The following is a 21,528-nucleotide window of genomic DNA, read 5'->3' as shown; positions in this document are numbered from 1 at the left end:
TCTTGTTGCAGGATTTCCTCCAAACTGTCTCTGTATTAGGCTGCTTTTGTTCTTTTCTGAAAAACAATTCACACCTTCCAAAGAAAAGCCCCAGAAAAAGCCCCTCACCATGGTGCTACCCGCCCTCTGCACCACCACCATGAGTCATGAAATACTCTTATGTTTCAGCTGCTGTGCAGGGTTGGACTTTCACCAAACACATAATTTAGTGTAAAGGTCAAAAATATTTTGTCGTAAACCTTTTTTTTTTAGTCTCATGCCTCTCTCTGTTAGCACATTAGCTATTTTCCAACAAGCTGTGACTAGCGAACCTGAATTTGCATGCATGTCTCCCATCTTTCCTAGTAAGCTCTTTACCTCCTTTACACTTGTCTAAAACTTTTGATGCCTTCTCTCACTACTCACTAGGGCTTTGCAGGGCTTTGCAATTTTAACACATTTGCTCCGTTTGGGGCTGAGCTTACTGTACTCAAAGGGATATTCAGTGCTTTGTATTGTCTAGTATTCGTCCCATGACTGGTTCTTTTCAATGTCATGATTTCACAACAGACTTGTTTTTTCACTTATAATAGCAGGGAAGGAACAAATGTTTCTAACAATGGCTCTGTTCTAATCAAGTATGGCAATCAGCTGTGACACTGAGCCAGCATGCACAATTGCAGGGCCCTGAAACTAAAGCAGCTACATGCAACTCATTCATTTTGTTCTGCACAACAAAGATTTTCCCGTTGGTTTAATCAAATATTTTACATTTCTTTTTTCTTACGATGTAGTTTTACAAACTGACTAATCAGCCTGTGACAGTAACTTAAGCATTGGTGGTTTACATTAAACTAATCTTTAAGGTGCGCACCTCAATACATTTCAGAATCAGAATCGTCTTTAACAGTGAAGTTTGTGCACACAAACAAGGTATTTGACTCTGGTTCACTTCACTCTCAGCATGCAACTGTTTTTAGATGGGAGATATCCTGAGGCCCAGGGGGAAAAAAGTTTGAATTTTGACTTTTTGTGTGTAAATTAAGTGTGGTAAAAAACACAACACAAGAAATTTTTTTTTGTTTTTTTTAGAACGCATGCACTGGCGTACAACAAGGCATCATTGATGTCAAACAGAAAATTTAAACATGCAGAGAGAAATATGTACACAAGAAGATGAAAATAAAAAGTAAAAATGTGAAATAAGAGGGAGAGAGATAAGAACAAAATATATAATATAAAAAATAAAACCTTATTATTAATATTAATTAATTCACAGTCTAGATGGAAAAAAGAATGCAAATGACATGAGAATTGAGTAAACCTTGTGTTATTTACAGTCGTGTACTTGAGTGCTCTGACTGTACAGTGTTCATCAGAGTGCTAGCCCTGAGGGCAGAAATTTTCTCTATGGCAGCTGGTTTTCGCAAACAGCGCTCTAGCACCTGGCTGAAGAGATAAGTTTAAAGAGTTTGTGTCCAGGATTTGAGGGATCTGAAAAGGTGTTTGCTGCCCGTTTCCGACCCTGGACCTGTATAAGTCCTGGGTGGTGGGAAGATCAGCACAGATTAACTTCTCTGCAGAGGGAGAAGAGCAGTAGGGAGGCCAGTGCTGATGGTCCTTCTGCCGATGGGATGCTCCCCAGCCTCACCTACTGTTGCCCATCAGTCAGGAAGCTGGTGATTCACTGAAAGGTGGTGGCAGGCTCAGTGAGCTGGGTGAGCTTCTGGTAAAGGATATCTGGGATGATAGTGTTAAAGGCCAGGCTGAAGTCCACAAACAGGATCCTGGTGTACATCCCCGGGTAGTCAAGGTGGTGCAGGATGTAGCACAGTCCTATGTTGACTGCATCATCAGCCAAACTATTTGCCTGGTAAGCAAACTGCAAGGGGGCGATCAGGGGGCTTGTGATGTCCTTCTGCTGGCTCAAGGCCATTCTCTCAAACGATTTCACCACCACAGACACAGACAGATTTGTAGTCATTTAGTCCTCTGATGTTGGACTTTTTGGGGATTGGGGTGATGGTGGAGCATTTGAAGCAGGAAGAAACTTCACAAGGCTCCAAAGAACTGTTAAAATATCTGAGTGAAGATGGGAGCCAGTTGGTCAGCACAAACTCTCAGGCAGAGGGGGAGGCACCTTCAGGTTCTGGAGCCTTCTGGGTTTTCTGTCTCAGAAAGAGCAGACAGACATCTTCCTGACAGATGTCTGGTGGCCGCAGGTAATCCTTTGGGTGAATCTTTGCATTCATGTTGCAGCATTAAATTCGCATCTGCTGATTACTGTGGAAACTTCTGAATTGCATCATTGCAGTTAAGTAGTAAAACAAAATCAGATGTGTGAGATCGGTTTTTATTGTTGTTGTTGTGGTTTTGTTATGTGCAAATGCGAAATCATTCACCGTTGCCAGAGCGTTGGTGTGAGTTAGAGTGAGAGATGTCCGCCACTGACGGCGGGTGATTCCCGCTCACCCCCACAGTTAAGTCGGGGCATCCCTCGATTTCCCAACAATTACTAAACTCTCGCGAGACGATAGCCGCTTGTGGATGCGAACGCGCGTTTGCGTGCGCGTTCTCTGTTCCCCGCGCGCGCCCGACCCAGACCATAGGGAACAGAACAGGGTGAAAAATCCAGCGACAGCCAGTCCGGACTGAGCCCGCTGAGCGCTGTCCAACGGCCCGACGTGCACCAGAGGTGGAGGCCGGTTGTTTATTTGTCTGGTCTGTGCTGCACAACTGCACCGCCAGCCGGGAGAAGTTCTTCGTTTTTTGTGATAATCGGTACGGCGTCCGTTTTGAGTTGCAGTGTGCAGCGGCGGCAACATACCAAGTGGTGCCCCCCCACCAACACACACACACGGCGAGGAGGAGAGGAGAGAGGACAGAAGTTTCACTGCGGGGCTGAGGAATCCGCAGAAATGTCGCAGAAGGAGAGACCCACTTTCTACCGACAGGAACTCAACAAGACCGTGTGGGAGGTCCCGCAGCGCTACCAGAGTCTGTCCCCGGTCGGCTCCGGCGCTTACGGATCCGTGTGGTGAGCAGTAGTTGCAGAGTAGTATCGGGAGGGAGCGCACACACACAGCCCGGTTGCACAACAGTAAAACGGGTGCCCACCTCCCCGGAGGCCCGGCGGAGCTGGTGGCAGCAGGTCGGTGTGTGGGAGGTGGGAAGTAGTAGTAGGGCTCTTTGTTGTTTACATTTTCGTACTTTGGCTGTGAGGAACTGAGGGCGCACCTTGCACGCACAGGCTCGCATGTCTCCGTAGGGCGGGCGGGGATTACTTTTGTTTATGTGCACATTTATTTATTTATTTTTTGCCTTGATCTCTCTCTCTTGGCTGGTTGTTGTTGTAAGCACTTGTATGCTCAGCTAGTCGCCAGGAAACACGCTGGCAGTTCCGAGAACAAGTTCACCTACAAGCCACGGTTTTCCTCGTTGGGATGGACCAGCTCTGTTTCTAATGGGCCGCCAGTGTCTTCTGATGACTGGCGTGTCCGTGCTTGCATCATCAGTCAGAGTGGTGCCTCCTCGTGAGATATCATCTGTGCTCATGATAATAGAGCAGTAACAACACCGAGCGAAACAATCGCTTTCCTCTGGAATGGCATTGTTGTCCTGCACGTACGACCTGGCACTTTTTACACATCCGCACATAGCATGCATTATGCATTTTCAGCTGGGTGCAGCCTGCAGAGTGCCAGAAGGTCACGTGGTTTTCGGAAAGTAGGGCCCCTCGTGCACAGTGAGAGCTTTCTATAGGCGCTCATCCTACGACGATGATGACTCTAGCCTAGAATGATGTCACCCTTTCTCCCCTTGTGGTGCACCCATGACTCACAGTCCCGAGGTTAGGTAGTGGATTCAGCAGCAACGCCTTTTACTCACCACAAAGTCATGGATAGCACAACACTGTAATTCTAACTTCACTGTCAACTCTGACCCTGCTTCTATGTGCATGGGTAGTCTTAAATAAAGGCTGAACCATGACCCCATGAAAGCCAATCCCTGGAAAGAAGACAGCAGAGCAGATGAAATTCATTAATATGTGTCAACATGATAAACAAAAAATCTATCTATGAGAGAGAGGTATTCTGATGTGAACTAATCGTTTATGTGAAGATGAAAAGCTCAAGAGTTTGTACAGTTAGGTCAACTCATCCTCTGCTCTGTAGCTGCCTTTGAGGAAATCCCACTGCATTTTCCTTTGTGCGTCCCTGACAAGAGCCAGGAGTTGTCAGCTTATCTCTCAGAAACATGATGACAAAGCCTTTTGAGTTCTGGAGGGAGCTATAAATTTAACATAAAGTGGTCCAAACAGCAGTGTGTCATTAAATCCCTACAGAAAGTATCTGTAAAGTATAAATAACAATGCTGCACTTACTCCAGCATGTGGCGGCTGCTGGTCAGTTGGTCATGCTCTCAAGTCACATAGCAGGCAGAGTCTTTGTTGTTGCTGCCATGATGTTCCTCTGGTTTTCAGCTTGAATTCTTCCTTCCATTTAAGTATTCAGAGCAACTAAAATGTGGGGTTTTTAAACAGTTTTCTTTACCAATCTGTCACTGAGTTACAAGACTTCTTAAAAAATAATCCCACCACCACTCTCTCCTTGCTCCGACCTGTGTTCTGTTTTTAAAATATCAGACTTGGAGAAGCTCCAGAGTTAGTGTGTGGAAGCAGAGCTTTTAGAGAATGCTGCTGGAGGGGATTACTGTATTGTCTGTGTGTTGGGTGCCTCGTGTTTTTAGGTTAGGTAGGTTTTAGGTCCTTCAGCGGTTTCAGTACCCAGCAGCACATGCATTTCCTCAACAGTCATTCTCAACTTTGAAGCCATTTTTTTATGGTCTCATGCCTCATCAAAGTCTTTCGATGGCCATGTGTTGCTTCACATATTTTGCTGATCAGGACAAATTTGAACAATGAGGCTAATCTGATTATAAAATGCAATATGATGGTAAACTCACACTTGGTTTTAACCTCTCAAAAATGTGCACTGACTTGTCAGCTCTCCAAACAAACAGAAGGCTTAAGATTGAAACCAGCAATTTTACGTGACTTTAGCTCCAACACTCATGTGAGGCACATGGACATATCTGTGATGTCAAATGAGTAAAACCATTCATTTTGGTATGTTATGAATCACGAATGCAGGCCTCAAAATATCCTGGCATGCAGACATTATGTCCACTGCGATACTTAAAAACAGATAACTTTTTTGTTGCTTTGAAAACATGAAGTTGGGATTTTACAAAACAATATTCTTCTCACGGATCCCGTTTTGTGATATAAAAGTAGAACTAGAAGGTTTGATTGGCTTATTTTAGCTCATAGCAATGATACTTTGTGTGTATGCTTTCGAAATAACTATCAGATGATACACTGGGGTCCAAGGCTCTGGGACCACTTTTCCAATCACTTGTCTGAGATCCCACTGTAGGTCTGTTTGTCATCATCTGAAATGGATAAAATAGGTGAATATTTGCACAGCATTTGTTTCTATTCATGTTATCTTAGTCAAGGAACAGATCTGCCCGGCCTGCCTGTGTGGCAGTGTTTTTATAGGATATTTACACCCAAGAATGGGCATGCTGCCAGCTTGGAAAGTGTGTAAATACATTGCATTCCTAATACTTAGGCACATAATCTGTAGACAGATGTTTCAGCATATTGCTAGTGTTTCCACTCCTGCTTCAAGTTACAATTTTGCAGACTTAACTAGTGCTGTCATCATCTTCTTGAAAGAAACTATTCTGTCATGAGTCCTTCTTGTTGCAAGTCGCCAGCAGGATAGTTTGATGAGTTTGATGGTTTTTTTGCAATGAGCTCCTATAAGAAAAAGAAAAGTGGATTGATTAAAGGAACTGATAATCATGGAGGCATGTAACGCTGATGACTCCAAAATATAGTTAGTTCATGACCCCATCCATATGCTGTGATATTAATGAAGGGTATTACTTGTTTCTGTTTCGTAGCGTGTTTCTATCCTCTTTTGTGAATATGTTTGTAAACATTTCCTTTTGTATGCCAAGCACTCAACATGATGGCAATAAAGAATTCTTCAGCCTTTTGATTCTTAAAATGGAGTTAACATTTTTTACATGTTTACAAAACTATGAAGCATTTATAGTGCATACAGACAAATCTATAAACTGAAGGCTTCTTTGGTTTGAAGAGTCCAAATTCGCTGCATCTGACCCATTCACTGATAGAGGAACTCTTATCTGTTAGTTGAGTTATAGAAGTTGAGTCATGTTACGTGTTGTCAGTCAACTTTCAATTATGGTAATCTCCATACTTAAAGACCTACCAGAAACCTCTGAGCATAACCCCCTCAGACCATGTGTTTCTGACAACCAGTTTATCTGGGAGATGGATATTGGAGGAGTTTACTTTAATCAGTAGCTGTGTTTGTAGAGCTGATCAGAAAATTAGTGTGATTATACTGTATGCCCTGTAATAATTTGATTAGAGCTGAGATAATTGCTTCTGCTGAGTAAACCTTGAAACCAGAGTATGTTTTATGTACTAAGGTTATAATCATGGTAAGCATAGATGTTTTATTATAACTAGATTATTAAATCATGTCTGATGTACATAGAATAGAGAACAGAGATCAGTGAAACCCATTTTCTTTTAACATTGATGTGTGAGTGGCACGGGTGAAATAAGGTTACTTGAGACACATTACTGTCTCTTAGGTCATTCAGTGCATAGCAAAGGGTTTAGATTTGGAGTGCATCATGATGATGTGTCTCCAACTACAGGAAAGTGAGATGATGACAGGGTATTTGGAAATGATCATCTTACTATTATTAATCATTTTCAGATGCATGCTGAGATTTTGGGAATATTTCCTCCCTGTAGAGCTGGTTTTCAGTATGTCTGTTCTCATAAGTGAGGCTTCTTTTCTAACGTTGGAGTTGACATCATCTTTAACTGGTGGTAAAGTATGGTAAAGATGAATAGATCGATTGTGGGGGAAAAATTGTATTCACTGTTTTTCTTTTTTCTCAGGATTGTAGACTACTAGTCATGATCGTCAGCAGGAATGTAATTGCGTATCTGACTCTCTCATAAATATGTTCAAATGTGTATATGAGTATTTGCATATTAGACAAGGTAGTGAAAAACACTATTAATATGTAAGTTAATCTTAACCATAGAAGTACATGAAATGCATCAGTTTTGGTGACTGATGTAAAATTTTATGAAGTCAAGTGTGTAGTCTATTGATAATTTTCACTAGCCTTATATACTTTCTTCGCTTGAATATTATTTCCGAAAAAAAGCGAACTGATGTGGATAGGAAGAACAGGACACTTACTACATTCATTTCAACAAGTCATCTACTGTGCACATTTGCCTCTGCAGTAACCTTGTCTGTTAGCCAACAGACAGCAGATGATCACTGCTTCACCATCACGCTGACCTGAAAACGTTTGCTGGTTTTACAGCCCACATTTTTATGGCCACTTGTTATTGCACTTCCATTTATTACAGACTAATTGTATGCTGTATGCTTAGAGCTGTTTTGTTTGTTCTGCAGATTAGCAGCAGTTTTAAAGACAGTGTGCATGTGTCTTTGTTTTTTCCTTAACCTTTGGTACAGTCTTTGTTTACTGAATTTGACTCCCTGACAAGTGACATGCATAGAAGTTGTTCTGCCGGCTTGGGACATAGAGTACATTGGGTGTGGAAGATTATCTCCAACTTACTGGAAAAAACATGTATTATCAACACTATACTATTTTAAGACTACTTTCGGAGGAATTGCAGAAGATCACCATCCTGTGCATTGAAAAGGTGGTCTTTTCAGAGCTCTGTTTGTGAAATGTATCCAGAGGAAAGGATACTCATCTACTTCTTGCCATTTAGTGTTTGGCCAAGTCAGACTGTGCAGATACCTCAGGTAGTGTCAGTGATTTGCTTCTTTGTATAAATCACAAGGTGAGACAATCATCCGCTTGCAATTTAGCTGACGTGATTGACCTGGAAGGAATGTGGTTTATTGTAAGTAGCTTCTGTTCCTCCACAGTACAGGATATACAGCAATGTCACGCTTGTCAGGGAAGCAAGGCCCATCTGCCCTCCCTTTTCTCTTTGTCCTGCCCTCACTGTGTCCTAATGTCTGTCTGTGTTGATTTATTATTTTTTTAATATCCTGGCAAAAGCATGGCTTCATTATACTCTTAGACTGCGGTGTGCGGTTTTTACTAACCCTGCTCACTTCAGGTTTATTTTTCAGAAAATCAACTGGAAAAATTTCACTCTCAGCTTTTATGTTGCACTATCTTTGAAATGTGCTTTCTGCCCCACCTATGTTGTCCTTTTCTTTTGCCCTGGCTCTACACTGATAGTGGGGTATTTGGTTACAAGATTATAATGAAATATGTAAAATAATAAACAAAGAGAAGAATGAGATCCATTGCCAAGAGAACTATGTCATGTGGGACAGATTGTGTCACACATATAATTTATTGTTGTGTTAGTACTGGCTTTTATATGTTGTAATACCTACATTGTTATGTTCGAGTTTTGATCGTTTTCAAGACATTAATGTTCCTGTTTCAGTAGATTGCTTCTATTAATAGACAGAAGGAAGGGAGCAGGGCATTTTGTAAAAAGAATTAATCACAAACTCTCAAATGGAGCTATAATAACTGACTTTTGAGCGCTTAGTGGTGTTGGACATGATGTGCTAAGCCAGATAGTTGAGGTTGAGTAATATGTATGGAGTTAAGAGCCAGGAGCAAGTAAACAACTTTAATCTTCAGTGAGCAATATGTTGTTGTTTACTTTTTTTTCTAAACAACTATTATATTTTTACACCATTTTATAGTCCATAATGCTGTCGATATTTAATAACATGTTCAGTCACGTTCCCCATACAGCCGTCAGTTTCAGAGTATAATAAGATTTGAAACCAAGAGCTCAGTGTTATGCAATTACCTGTGCTTTGTTTACTGGGTTATGGCCGCCTACACAGTCTAGTGAAGTACCTCATAATCAGTCCAGTCAAGGGAAATGTTGCAGCATTGATACAATTTTTATTAGCTTGATGTAATGAGGCAACTTTTTACTGTTAATAACTTCTGAAAATTGGTTGTTTTCCTTTTTTTTTCCCAGTTCAGCATATGATATGAAGACAAGCTTGAAGATAGCGGTGAAGAAGTTGTCTAGACCCTTCCAGTCCATCATCCACGCAAAGAGAACCTACAGAGAACTGCGGCTGCTCAAACACATGAAGCATGAGAATGTAAGTTACCTGCAGCCAGCCCACCACTACCTCCACCCCCAAGCCTTTGTTCATTGTTCTGAACATTGTTCTGTAGTTAAAGCCTGAAGGAAAAGACTGCAAAACAGTTGTCAGTCCCAGTTGGTTATAATGATGATGTCTGTTTGACTTCTGGCATCTGGTGTTTGAAGCTAATCTAACTCTGCTCTCAGGAATGTGTGCATAGACACCCATGTGACATAAGAGTTGACAGGGACCTCAAACTGAAACTAGTGTACATGTGTAACTGCCAACCTCAGTTTACTGGAGGTAAACATTTCTGGAAGCAATAATCCAAGCTTTAAAGCAACTAGAAAATTCAAGAAACTTCCATTGGCACAGCCTCCTTTTGTGAAATGGGTAAAAAAAAAAATCCCATTTGAGACACTGTAATGCAATGTGTACATGGTTTAAGCATAGATTACTAAGCAGACAGCTACTCTGTAACATCCAAGGCCTATAACAGACAGGTAAACGACAGAGCAGAGCTGGGTGTGCAACCCAATACCTCACTATTCCAGTGTCCAGGTGACTAAAATACCTCCTGCCACAGACCAACTCAACAGGAGCTGAACAGCATGGATGGATTGATGAAAAAGCCACACGCACATGATCACACTGACCTCAAATGGTGGAGTTGTGATTAATTCTGAGTTCCTGTGAGACAGGTTTTTCCATCATATGTGATAAAAGCATGTTATAGCACCACCCTGTGAACATTGAGTCACTAAACCTTTGGGGTGTTGAAATCTGGACTGTAAATTGGATATCGATTGATATTACATCATGTATTCGACCTTTGAAATTAAAGGTGGAATTGTGGATCTAGCCATGCCCTCAGTTGTGACATAACACACCATGAGAGCCACTGATGTAGGAGACACATTAACTGAACTGAATACCTGGACAGGAGAACATCTCTACAGGTATTATTAAGAAATACACTTTACCATGAACACAACATCATTAACACAGTCAACTCTTCCATCCTCATTCAGAGCTAAACTACCACAAAATTAAACCTACGCTACAGCAATAACTCGCGATGGGGGGATTCGTGGCATCAGCCATGCACCCTTATTCTGTGGTGGAAAATCCTTTAAGGAATTTAAGCATTTAATTGGTGTACTGCAATCAAGATATGAAATGCCATGCAGGTTGCAACCGCAAAGGTGTGCAAGATGGTTCTTTTGTGCATGAGTTTTAATTCACATTGTTTTACTGTTTTTTGTTTTAGGTTTTTCTTTCCTTGTCATATTCTGTAGCCTTTAATTAGAAATCACTGCTTTGGTTTTGGTTTTCTCTGTCTCTTGTTTGCATCTGTAGGTACTCTTGCCCACATACATACCTAGTTCCAGTTCCTGTGTGTTACTGTTGCATTCAGCTAAAATTTTGACCAAATAGAGAGGAGCCCTATGTGTTATGTAATGGTGGTGCTATGATTCCTCAATCTCAAGTACTAGTGATGGGTTTCTGTTTGCTGTGTGGGAGCAAGTCAGCTGGAGATTGGTGCAATCAGGATGTGAGTAAGACTGTAAATATGTGAATAGAGGGGAAGAGTTGCTTTATAAAGTTTGCAAAGTAATCTGATAATTTCATTGTACGAGTAGTGGAAATAGTTTGATCTAAGAGTTGCAGGGCGTGCTGCTGCTCCCTTTAGTATCACCAATCTGTGGGCATAGTAAAGGGAAGCAGTTACACTCAAAGAAGAGAAAAGAAACTGCAGCTTGAGGAATTATGGAACGAAACATCTCAAAAGGGAAAACCCACCAGCAGTACAGTACAGCCGATCTCACAGTGAAATAAAAGCAGTTTATATAATTTCTTATGAAGACTATCAATACACACACTCGGGAATTCATATATTGACAATTCAGTGACATATGCTGATGTCTCATCATCCTAAGAAATGACAGAGATGAAGATATTAACAAAGGATCAGATTTAGGATTGCTTGTAATCCAAACTAAAGCTACTTCTTGCTCTAATATTATTTCAAGGTGGCAAGAAAGGAAATGCACAGTTATTCATGCATACATTTAGAAGGATGCCCAAGAGGAAGCATGCATTTAAAATAAATTAGGGTCTTTTGTTTAAACTGGAAAAACATTGAGAGAAGATCCCTCATTTCCAAGAATGTTGAGTTGAACCAAGTTAAAACAGTTAAGTTAAAACGAATGTCTCTGTGTGTTTATATTGATGATGCTTACTGAACAAATATAACCTTCTGACAAAGTTCCATATGGAACATTATATTTTCCACCAAAATGTAATTTAAATTAGCTAAGATTACTTTCTTTCATTTTCTGTTCAAAACTCGCACAGCATTACATTCCTTGCATCTGGATTTCTAAACAAGCCAATATTTCTGGAACAAGTTGAACCCTCCTGTGTGGCATTGAAAATTAGTGTTGCATGGTGCACTGGTACCAGAACCAGATTTAAGGATTTTGCTGAATCACAGCATGGCTCATTAATCATTGTGCTCAGTGCAACTTAATGTCAACAAAACACTGACTTGTTATGGAATAAAAATAACTTGATCTGATGCTGCTGTTGTGGCTCAGTGGGCATATTTGAAAGTTAGTTCTGCTATTTGTGACCAGCAATGAGCGTGTTGTTATCAGGTTCTGTGTCATCATAACAAAGAAAAATTCTATAAAGCTGTAATTCTTTTTTGTTTGTTTGGGTTTTTATTTGTCTTGAACATAAAAGTGTTTTAATCTCCACCTATGTTTTTACATAGGGAGGGATTCTGTGTTTTGCTCTTACTGTTGCCAGGAGACTCCCTGAGTTTGGGTTTTTGGAAAGCCTGAGTGGACCAATCTGCTGATTGTTGTGGTTCTAGTCAACCAATGAGCTTTGAGTTTGCACCCTGTGTGGGCGGGCTGCTCCTGTGTTTTTATAATACCTATCCACCTCAGTATCTCCCTCTGTGGGTGTGAGGGTGCTCAGAGCTGCTTTCTGCAAGTAATTGCATCTTTATGTGCGCTGATGTGTGCATTCACACTTATTGAAGATAAACACATATGCACATTAATTTCTTTCCTTTTAGTTCTCCCTCTTTCGTTCAGTTTTGTTGAATGAGGACCTTGCATAAAATAAGATTCATGTAAATATGCTGTTTATATACATCATGTTATTTGATTCCACACATCATATATCAAATATCTGCAGATCTGGCAAGTGGATTGTATAGCAGATTTGTAAGATTTTTTAATGTCTTTGAATAAAAACATGCACAATACATTCAGAATTTAAATGATCTTAGACACAACTGATGTATATGTATGTATGTGTATATATATTACACATTGTTTTCAAATAGATATTTTTGGTCACAGGTACTGTAGTAGTAGTAACTGTCAGGATTCCCTGCATGTTTGCAGGAAAGCATGCAAATGAAACTTGAGATGTTGCAGAACAGGAGAACATCAAATAATCTGATTCTTTGGAAACGACACAAGATCCCACACTTTTTGATTTTCAGTTTGTTGTTCTTATCAACAAACAACTGTGGTGGCTCTGGTATAAGAAAGGAAATGTTCTTACATTCAAGACGTGGATGCGGATGTTCAAAGTTATCAAGTGGTTGCTTATCAAACAGTAAATTAAAACAGTTTTTGCTAATTTGCAATATGGGCCATATACATATTTTTCTTGTGACTGCTTTCTGAATTACAAATACTCCTTTTCTTCTTCAGGTGATTGGCCTTTTAGATGTTTTCACACCAGCGACAAGCTTAGAAGAGTTCAATGATGTGTAAGTCTTTTACTCTTCCTTTCACTCTTGCTCTCGAGTTTTTTTTTTTTCTCCCTCTCTGTCGATTCTGGTGTTTGTGTTTGAAATCCATTTCACAGCTTGTTTGTTCTAATGCAATAAAACCCTTTGTATTGCCTGAAGATTGGACTATTAGCACGTCACCAAAACTAGAATTACAAATACATTATAATCCTGCAGCTCATAAACTTCATGAAAGTCCAGCATGTGGTGGGCTGTACCAAGGTGAATGGAAGGGGAACATGTGCGCTGTGCACATCACAGCTAGTCTCCATGGTAACAGCCATCTGGCAGCCTGGGGGGTAATGTGAGTGTGTAACTGTGTGTAGAATACTCAATCAGTGTCCTTGAATTCTCTGGCGTCATCAGCATGTTGCACATTTAAGGAAATGTGAGATAAATATACAAAGATGCAGACAGCCCAAGTTGAAGCTGCAGAATAGAGACTGACGGTTCTCTTTCAGGTGACTAGTAATACAGACTGAAGCTTGCCGAAATTGATTCCTACAATTCACGTTTCTTCAGTTCTTCAGCTGATCTCTGATCTGCCTGTACAAACATTGCTCAATCAAGAAAAGAGTAGAGCAATTCTGCCTTTCCCATCCATTTTATAAATCCATCCTCCCTTTCCTAAATCAGCGATGAATTATGCACAAACAACTGACTAATCCTATAAGGTAGGCATAGTTGCACAGTTATTTTATGAACACTTATTTTTTCAAAAAAGTTACTAAGTGCTGGAATCAATCAGAATACAAGAAGTAAAATAGTCCATGGGCAATCCGGTAAGGCACCAAACATGAAAAAGAGAAGGCTATTTAACAAGGGCGCAGACAGACTGGAATATGAAGGCCCCATCTGATTGGATGTGTGATTTACAGATACCTGGTGACTCACCTAATGGGAGCCGATCTCAACAACATAGTCAAGTGTCAGAAGCTGACTGATGACCACGTCCAGTTTCTCATCTACCAGATTCTCAGAGGTTTAAAGGTTAGTGAAGTTTTCAGGTCAACTAATGCTCTTTCTACCAAAGCTGTTCTAAGATTAGCTGAAAAAATGAAATTCTCCTTTGTATGAATATTTGAAAGGGAGATTTAACTAGAGTTACGATTCTCTGTAACATGACCTTTGAAACATGCAACACAAACTCCAAAGTATTAACAACCACTGCAGATCAACATTTTTAATTGCACACAACACTTCATATATTCTTGCTGAGCCCTTGAGCATTCATTTATAGATGTAATCATTATTGACAGCAAATTACACAACTGCAGTCTAGCAGAATGGTGTGTGAGAAACTACAGTTAAAACCCATGAAATTAAATGTCCTTAATTTGTGTCACAAGTTCTCACACACACACACAGTGTGGATGATTGTAAATTGTCATTATTCTCTTCTCTCCCACAGTACATCCATTCTGCAGATATCATCCACAGAGTAAGTGATGACAAAAACATAGGTCCTGCAGGCATCTATTATAATGTGCTTGATAGACAGGGCGACAGTACAAGACTGCCAGCAGTAAGATCCCTGTACGTGTTGTTCTCCTCAGGACTTGAAGCCCAGTAATCTGGCTGTGAATGAAGACTGCGAGCTCAAGGTCAGAAATGGGCCTTCTCTAACTATGCTTATCATTTTGTGGAAAGTGTTCATTGTGAAATTTTGTCTCCTTGCTTATTTTTGTCTCTGCTCGAAACGTCACTTCAACCAGATCCTGGACTTTGGTTTGGCACGACACACAGATGATGAAATGACGGGTTACGTAGCCACTCGTTGGTACAGAGCCCCAGAGATCATGCTCAACTGGATGCACTACAACATGACAGGTACACACACAGACGTGTCTGATATTGCATAATTGATATTGGTCTGTCTGTCTGTCTGTTTAAAGTTGAATTTTTTGAACATGAATAAGTTGCTTTGGACAAAAGTGACATGACACCATGAAGTAGGGAAGTTGTATCTTGCGTCTGAAGAATTCACCATGCCTCGTTTGCTTTTATTTTAATAGTGGATATCTGGTCGGTGGGTTGCATCATGGCTGAACTACTCACAGGACGGACGCTCTTCCCTGGTACAGACCGTATCCTTCCACAATCTTCCACTGTCATGTAGAAATGAAATTGTTTTTTTTGTCGTGGATCTTGATGTAATGAGTATAAGGAAACAATCAGTTCTCTTTTGTGTGTTTTTTACAAATAGATTTACAGAGGCTGCAGTTTTTCTTTTGCTGTGCCAGGCTCTCACAAAATGTTATGTGCGTGTGTGTGTGTGTTTGTTGTTTCAGCACATTGAAGGAAGTTGATGGAGCTGCTCACCAACAAAGCTTTGTTGAATACACAGCAGTCTTTCTAGTTTTGCCTATTATTCCTGCATCATTGTAAAATAAGTTTACCTTGTGTGTTACAGCTGCAGGTGTGTTGGAGGAAATTTGACAGGGCAAGAAATCAAACAATCCCCCAATTTGCAATCACAGTTGCAATGTAAAGGAGCAAGGCTCAGTATTTATTTATTTATTTATTAGAGATTGAAAAATGGGGCAGTACAGCCACATAGTGGTCAGTGTTTTTGCACCACAATGAGAAGGTTGTGGGCTCAGTTCCCAGCCTGGGGCCTTTCTGTGTGGAGTTTCCATGTTTCTCTCTGTGCCTGTTTCCTCCCACCATCCAAAGACATCATGTTTAGGTTAACTGGTGACTCTAAACTGTCTGTAGGTCTGAGTGTGAGTGTGACTGGTTGTTGGTCTCTGTCTGTCTCTGTGTGTTGGCCCTGTAATGGACTGGTGACCTGTCCAGGGTGACCCCGCCCTCAGCCAGTGTGAGCTGGGATCAGCTCCAGCACCCCCCGCAACCCGAAAACAGACAAACGGTGGAAGATGAATGGATGGATAGATTTAAAAATATGAACAAGGAACAATACACCCCTATTTAATTTATGATGAATGTCGACACAAGTATAAACAATAGCCCAAGTACATTTATTTTTATCGAGTTGGGTTTTGTACAGTTAGAGTATGTAAGAAGGTGCTACACTAATATTAACAGATCACTTCAACTGACTTTTTGACAGTTTAGCATAGCGGTGGCATATTAATTGATGACCTATTTATAGTTACAGATATTTTTCAAGCAGATTGGAGATCGGTTCTCTGGTCTTAGCCTCTTTATTTTTCAGCTTTCCTCCATTGTAAGTAAAATTTCATGTTGTACCACAATTTCCTAACTTTTAATTGCATCAACACTAAAATTGATAATGGTAAGGAAACTAATAATTAGGTGCTACTTTTTGAAATAAGAATTGGTCTAATATGCACTCAATAATTTGAGTTGTAAATACAATGGTTAACATTTTCTTTCTAACTGATCAAAGACTTTCATCTGAGACAGACGACGGTTTTGGCTTTTGTACCTCTCACCCTTCTCTGTTTATCCACCACCCTCCATCCCTTCTGTTTTCCTTCATGTAAGTGTGATAGACATTGATCAGTTGAAGCTTATAATGATGCTCGTCGGAACCCCAGGGCCTGAACTCTTGATGAAACTCTCTTCAGAGTCAGTGAGTGCCAAGAACCATCTCACCTGGATTTTTTTAACTGCCCCTCCTGCCTGTGTTTGTGTTGCCTGTGTTGCCCTGGCAAAAGATGAGACATGCTACTCCACTACTTTATATTGATGCTACCACCTCTGAACTATGCTCTTAAAGTGTGTGTTTTCTAAACAGCTTAATTTGCACTTTAGCACAAGGCTTTGGTCTTCACTTGTGTCTAACATGTATTATGACTTCTTACAGTCTACTAATCTCTTTCCATGACAGAGTAAGAGGCCTCTGGGGAGTTAGTCTATATGCCAACTCATAATGTAGCTCTTGGGTTGCTGTATATTAAAGCTCACAATCAATTTTCCTCCCTCTTCCATCCTGTTCATCCCTCCTCATGTTGTGCCCCTCTTTTTAAAAAAAAATTCTTTCACCCTATGTTACACAAACTACCCATACCACCCTTACTCTGTGACTTGCTGACGTTCATGTTATGATGCCCCTTGACTCAGAAGCTGTAGATATAAACCAGCTGCAGCAGATAATGCGCCTGACGGGGACACCCCCAGCCTCCCTCATAAGCAGGATGCCCAGCCATGAGGTGAGACATGTGCCCTCCACCTTCCTAAGTGACTCTTACCCCCAGGTGGAATCGTGGCTGAACAGCAACCATCCATCAACCTGTAAAGCCACATTCCCGTTTAGACAGATATCATTAGGACGCAGTCCTTTTCTGCATACCAGCCTCTGCTCTCACTCCTCTTTTTCTCAGTTTCCTCTCTGACTCACCGTGCTTGTCACAGTAAGGCCTCCCAAGTGCTTTGCGTGTGCAACCAGTGTATTCTGATCTTGGTCACGTGTTTTAATTATAAAAAATTTAAGCACAATATTTATTAATATGTCTGATTTATGTTTTAATTCAATTGCTGGAAACATTGAAGACTGTACAGTATGTTTCTATTTTGGTTAAGTCAGAATATCAATGTGTGATTTTCAACTATAGCATTATTAGGGCTTTTAACTACTCATTTTCTTTCAAAGCTTTCACAGTTCTGTTCATTGATTCTCACAGGCAAGGAACTACATTAATTCACTTCCCCACATGCCCAAGAGGAACTTTGCTGATGTGTTCATTGGTGCCAACCCTCTTGGTAAGCTCCTTTCTCACCTCAAAGCTCTCACTGCAGCAGCTCCTGGCTCACCAAGTCCCTCTAGTGGTCTCAAACACTTTTTGTGGAGGTTATTATCAATTATTCTACATGTGAAAAAAACAGTATGTAAGTTTATAACAATGAAATTCCACAGTTGTGACATGTGTCAATGCACATTAGGGCAGCTTAATTCATTTGCTTTGTTAAAAAAGGAAAATATGCATTTTGGATCAGGTCCAATTCACACAAACAAACAAAGAGGAGTAAACACAAAGTCACACAGGCTACCAGATAACTCACTGATGGGACAGCGTTTCTTGTCATCATGCACCATAACCTGTATGGGGAAATCAAATTCAGATGACTCATAGTAACTTGTACAACAGTTTTTAATGGACTTTGCAAACGACCATGATGAGGACACTAATACAACACTGTTCATTTGTTGTTTCATAAGTTGGGGAAAATCTGTGCACCCACCTAATGGGGGGTGATTAAACCAAAGTAAACTACTCACAAACTTGTAAATTTGGTCTTTATTTCCTTCCCTTTTTAAGCTTTGTTTTGACCTTTTTCATGCTCACCATTGTTCTTGTAATTGTTTCTGTGTTAAGCGGTGGACTTGCTGGAGAGAATGCTTGTGTTGGACACAGATAAGCGAATCACAGCGACAGAAGCACTTAGCCATCCGTACTTTGCTCAGTACCACGATCCAGACGACGAACCTGAAGCAGAGCCTTATGACCAGAGCTTTGAAAGTCGTGAGCTGGAAATTAAGGAATGGAAGAGTAAGTTGGCACATGGTGGACTTGGATAGATAATTTTTACATTTATTTCTTCACTATATTGGTAAATAATTTCCACAAATCCTGATTTATTTTTCTCAGAATTAACTTACGAGGAGGTACTCAGCTTTGTGCCACCGTCGTTTGATGGAGACGAAATGGAATCCTGAGGAAGAGGAGGCACTGTTTCTTTATGGACTATCAGTCTCATGTGACTATCCACCACTCTCCTCACACAGATGCACAACCCTGACATTCAAGTGCCTGCCGTCATTCATCTCTGGGAGACGCTGCGATATCAGATAAAACTCTAGATCGTGTTCATCCTGCCCTCACTTTGCTGTTTTTCTTCTTTTGTTTACCTTTCATCCTAGTGTGAAGAGGCAGAGATGAATTCTCCATATAATTTGAGTCAGTTTTTGTCCTCTACACAATGTGATATATTGTGCCCCCTCATTGATGCACAACTAGAAATTACATGTTTTTTTTTTTTTTTTGCATAGCCCTTCTTCTAAGCAGTAATTGATACTGTAGGAAAAGGCTAATGTTATGATGTCAAAAGTTTTTCCACAGTTTTTTTTCCACAAATTAAATTGCGTTTAGTTTCCATCAATGCATAAAACTGGAAATAAGAACAACAAACTGTATTTGTACAGAAATACATCTGACAAAATATCTGCTGTTGAGACACACCACAGCAGGCCCCTTTGACAGTATGAGTTTTATCCCTATAGTCAATAAAATAGCATATAATTATAATAATGCATAATAGCATATAAAAATTTATTACCATTGTGTACAGAGTAGGTTAAAACGTAAACATTTCATCTGTAAAAGTAAAATTCAAGGCTTTAAATTTCTAAAAGCTGAATTTTAAAGTTTATAGGGCCCAATTTTGAACATTAGAAGTTTGGAAAGAATGACATATGTAAACCGTTAAAGATTTTGTTTCATTTCTACTATTTCCCTCCATGTCAATTCTTTCAGCACTTGTGTTGTTGTTTGAATGTTTAGACAATGTTTTAGACGATAGTTACCAACAGGACCACTTCAGCATGACAAAGCCAGAATAGGCTTAGTAGTGTATTGAAATTTGATGTTTTCCATCACATCAACTGACAATGTAATTTAATCATATTGCATTTATAAAACACAGTACTCTTAATGTTTATTGAATGTTGGGGGCAGAAGTTGGCCCTGTATTTATGATCTTTTGTTATGTTATTTGTATATTGATGTAAAAGATAATATTATTTGTCAGAATTTAAGGTTCTTTTTTATTATTTATGAACAGCTTACTGTATCATAAACCAAATGTATCAACAGCATCAACATCAATAATTTCATGTCAGTTGAGCCATGGTGACTGCAGTTACAGGTTGTGTATCCGAGCCAGCAATGTTATTCACTTGTAGTGTGCAACAAAAATCAGTTTAACTTTATCATGTAAACTCTGCTCATCTTGCAGATGTTTCTCATGAGTTTTGGGTTTTAACAGTTCATAAAAATCTGTGTATCTTATTGTGTTTCCTGAGGTACTGCGTTCCAAAATGATTAAATTTTCAAAGAAAATTGCAAAAGAAATTATTAAGTAAGAAAATTAAGTATTACAACTCGGTCAACCTTAACAGTGACCACCACTGTGTACTCCCCATTCTCAGTGTGAAATAATTTATTTAGAAAGTGTTGTGTGGACCATTTTTGAAAACAAGAAAAAAAAGATACCCCACCATTGTTCATATGTGACATACAAGCTATATGCGCTCTGTTTATTGTTTCAACCAAACAATATCAGTATCTTCACAGTTTAATTTGCAACTGCTTTTGCGTAGCTGTTTTCATCTAGTCCCTTTTCTAATGTATTATTTTATTCTTTTGTTTGTTAAATCAAAATTTGATGGTATTTTGTAAGATTGATTGTTTTTATGAGCAATGCTAGAACCATATTTGTTATTCATTTGAATAATTTTGTAGGGTACGTTTGTGGAAAAGAGTGTACGTTTACTCACTGGATGCTGAGGGGCAATGCTGAAGCCTCATACTTGTATTTTTAAAAAAAATTTCATTGATTAGATAGAATATTTATCTTATCCATATCTCAGTGTCGGCAGTTAATTTTGTTATTGGTTATGCTTTCTTTGCCTGAGATGTGTTTATGTATTTTTACGATATTCTTTATCACATGTACAAGACAGCAGGCCACACCACTTGTAAATACCACCATTAGAAAATAAAGACTACTATTTTTCAAACCTGTAAGAATGTATCGTGCACTGTTTTGATTTGGCTGTCAGTATGCCACCACTGGATGGCAGCATAGCACAAATTGAAGGAAAACTGTAGGCAGGTGCATAGGTGAGGTTGAACAGAAAAAAAACTACCCTCATTTATCTATTTCACTTTTGTAATTTAATTGGCCAAATCAGTCTCTATATGCTTTATAGACTAAATGAAAAGCCACACTGGCTGAGTTCTGATTCCTGTTGTTAACAACACACTAGTACAAATGTATTACTACCAATTAGGCAGCCGTTAGTTGGAAGTGCAAGGGTAGGTAAATAAATGAAGAAAACTGATAGACCTATTTCACATATAATGTTCCTGGTATCCCTGAGTCGGTTTGTGTTAGGCACATGTCATGTGTTGATGGTTCGATGTCTAACCAATTAATGCACATGTATCTTTTTTTGTTTGACAGAGCATTAGATACTGGAGATCAAATGATTGGACTCTTGGCTTGTCTGAAAGACATATACAAGATTTAGATGGAGCTTTAACTTGCATTACAACCTCTGTAACAGCTGTGTGGGTAAAGATCTCAAAAAGAATCTCCAAGGTTGAAATAACACCACAGTAAATCTGGGCTGACGCCCCATGAGTTTCTCAGCACCAATTCAACAGATGAGTTGCATTCTTAGAAATATTCTATTTATGCTTAACTGTATATTGTGCTCATGGTTCACTCTTCCCAATAGATTAGTGTTTAGAGGATGGATCCACACACACATATAAATAC

The 21,528-nt window shown here is 39.8% G+C and overlaps 1 protein-coding gene across 5 annotated transcripts; it reads left to right on the top strand.

Moving 5' to 3' along the window:
* Positions 1-2,560: 2,560 nt before the first annotated feature.
* On the top strand, positions 2,561-20,768 carry mapk14b (mitogen-activated protein kinase 14b). Of its 5 annotated transcripts, none has more exons than XM_029502317.1 (12): positions 2,563-3,016; positions 9,107-9,236; positions 12,959-13,017; positions 13,917-14,028; positions 14,450-14,479; positions 14,595-14,642; positions 14,754-14,868; positions 15,054-15,125; positions 16,518-16,597; positions 17,649-17,727; positions 18,342-18,515; positions 18,615-20,768. In XM_029502317.1, exons 1-12 carry the CDS (start codon positions 2,898-2,900, stop codon positions 18,680-18,682), a joined length of 1,086 nt encoding a protein of 361 aa, XP_029358177.1. In that variant the 5' UTR covers positions 2,563-2,897; the 3' UTR covers positions 18,683-20,768. The 5 variants fall into 5 exon arrangements, with proteins under 5 accessions (XP_029358175.1, XP_029358177.1, XP_029358179.1 ...); XM_029502316.1 differs by lacking the exon at positions 16,518-16,597 and adding an exon at positions 17,098-17,177 and having other exon boundaries at positions 2,564-3,016; XM_029502320.1 differs by lacking the exon at positions 16,518-16,597 and adding an exon at positions 17,098-17,177 and having other exon boundaries at positions 3,007-3,130.
* The last annotated feature ends 760 nt before the right edge of the window (positions 20,769-21,528 follow it).

This window comes from Echeneis naucrates, chromosome 5 (genome assembly GCF_900963305.1).
Source record: "Echeneis naucrates chromosome 5, fEcheNa1.1, whole genome shotgun sequence".
Taxonomy (NCBI): domain Eukaryota; kingdom Metazoa; phylum Chordata; class Actinopteri; order Carangiformes; family Echeneidae; genus Echeneis; species Echeneis naucrates.
This window is presented reverse-complemented; position numbering and strand designations above follow the sequence as displayed.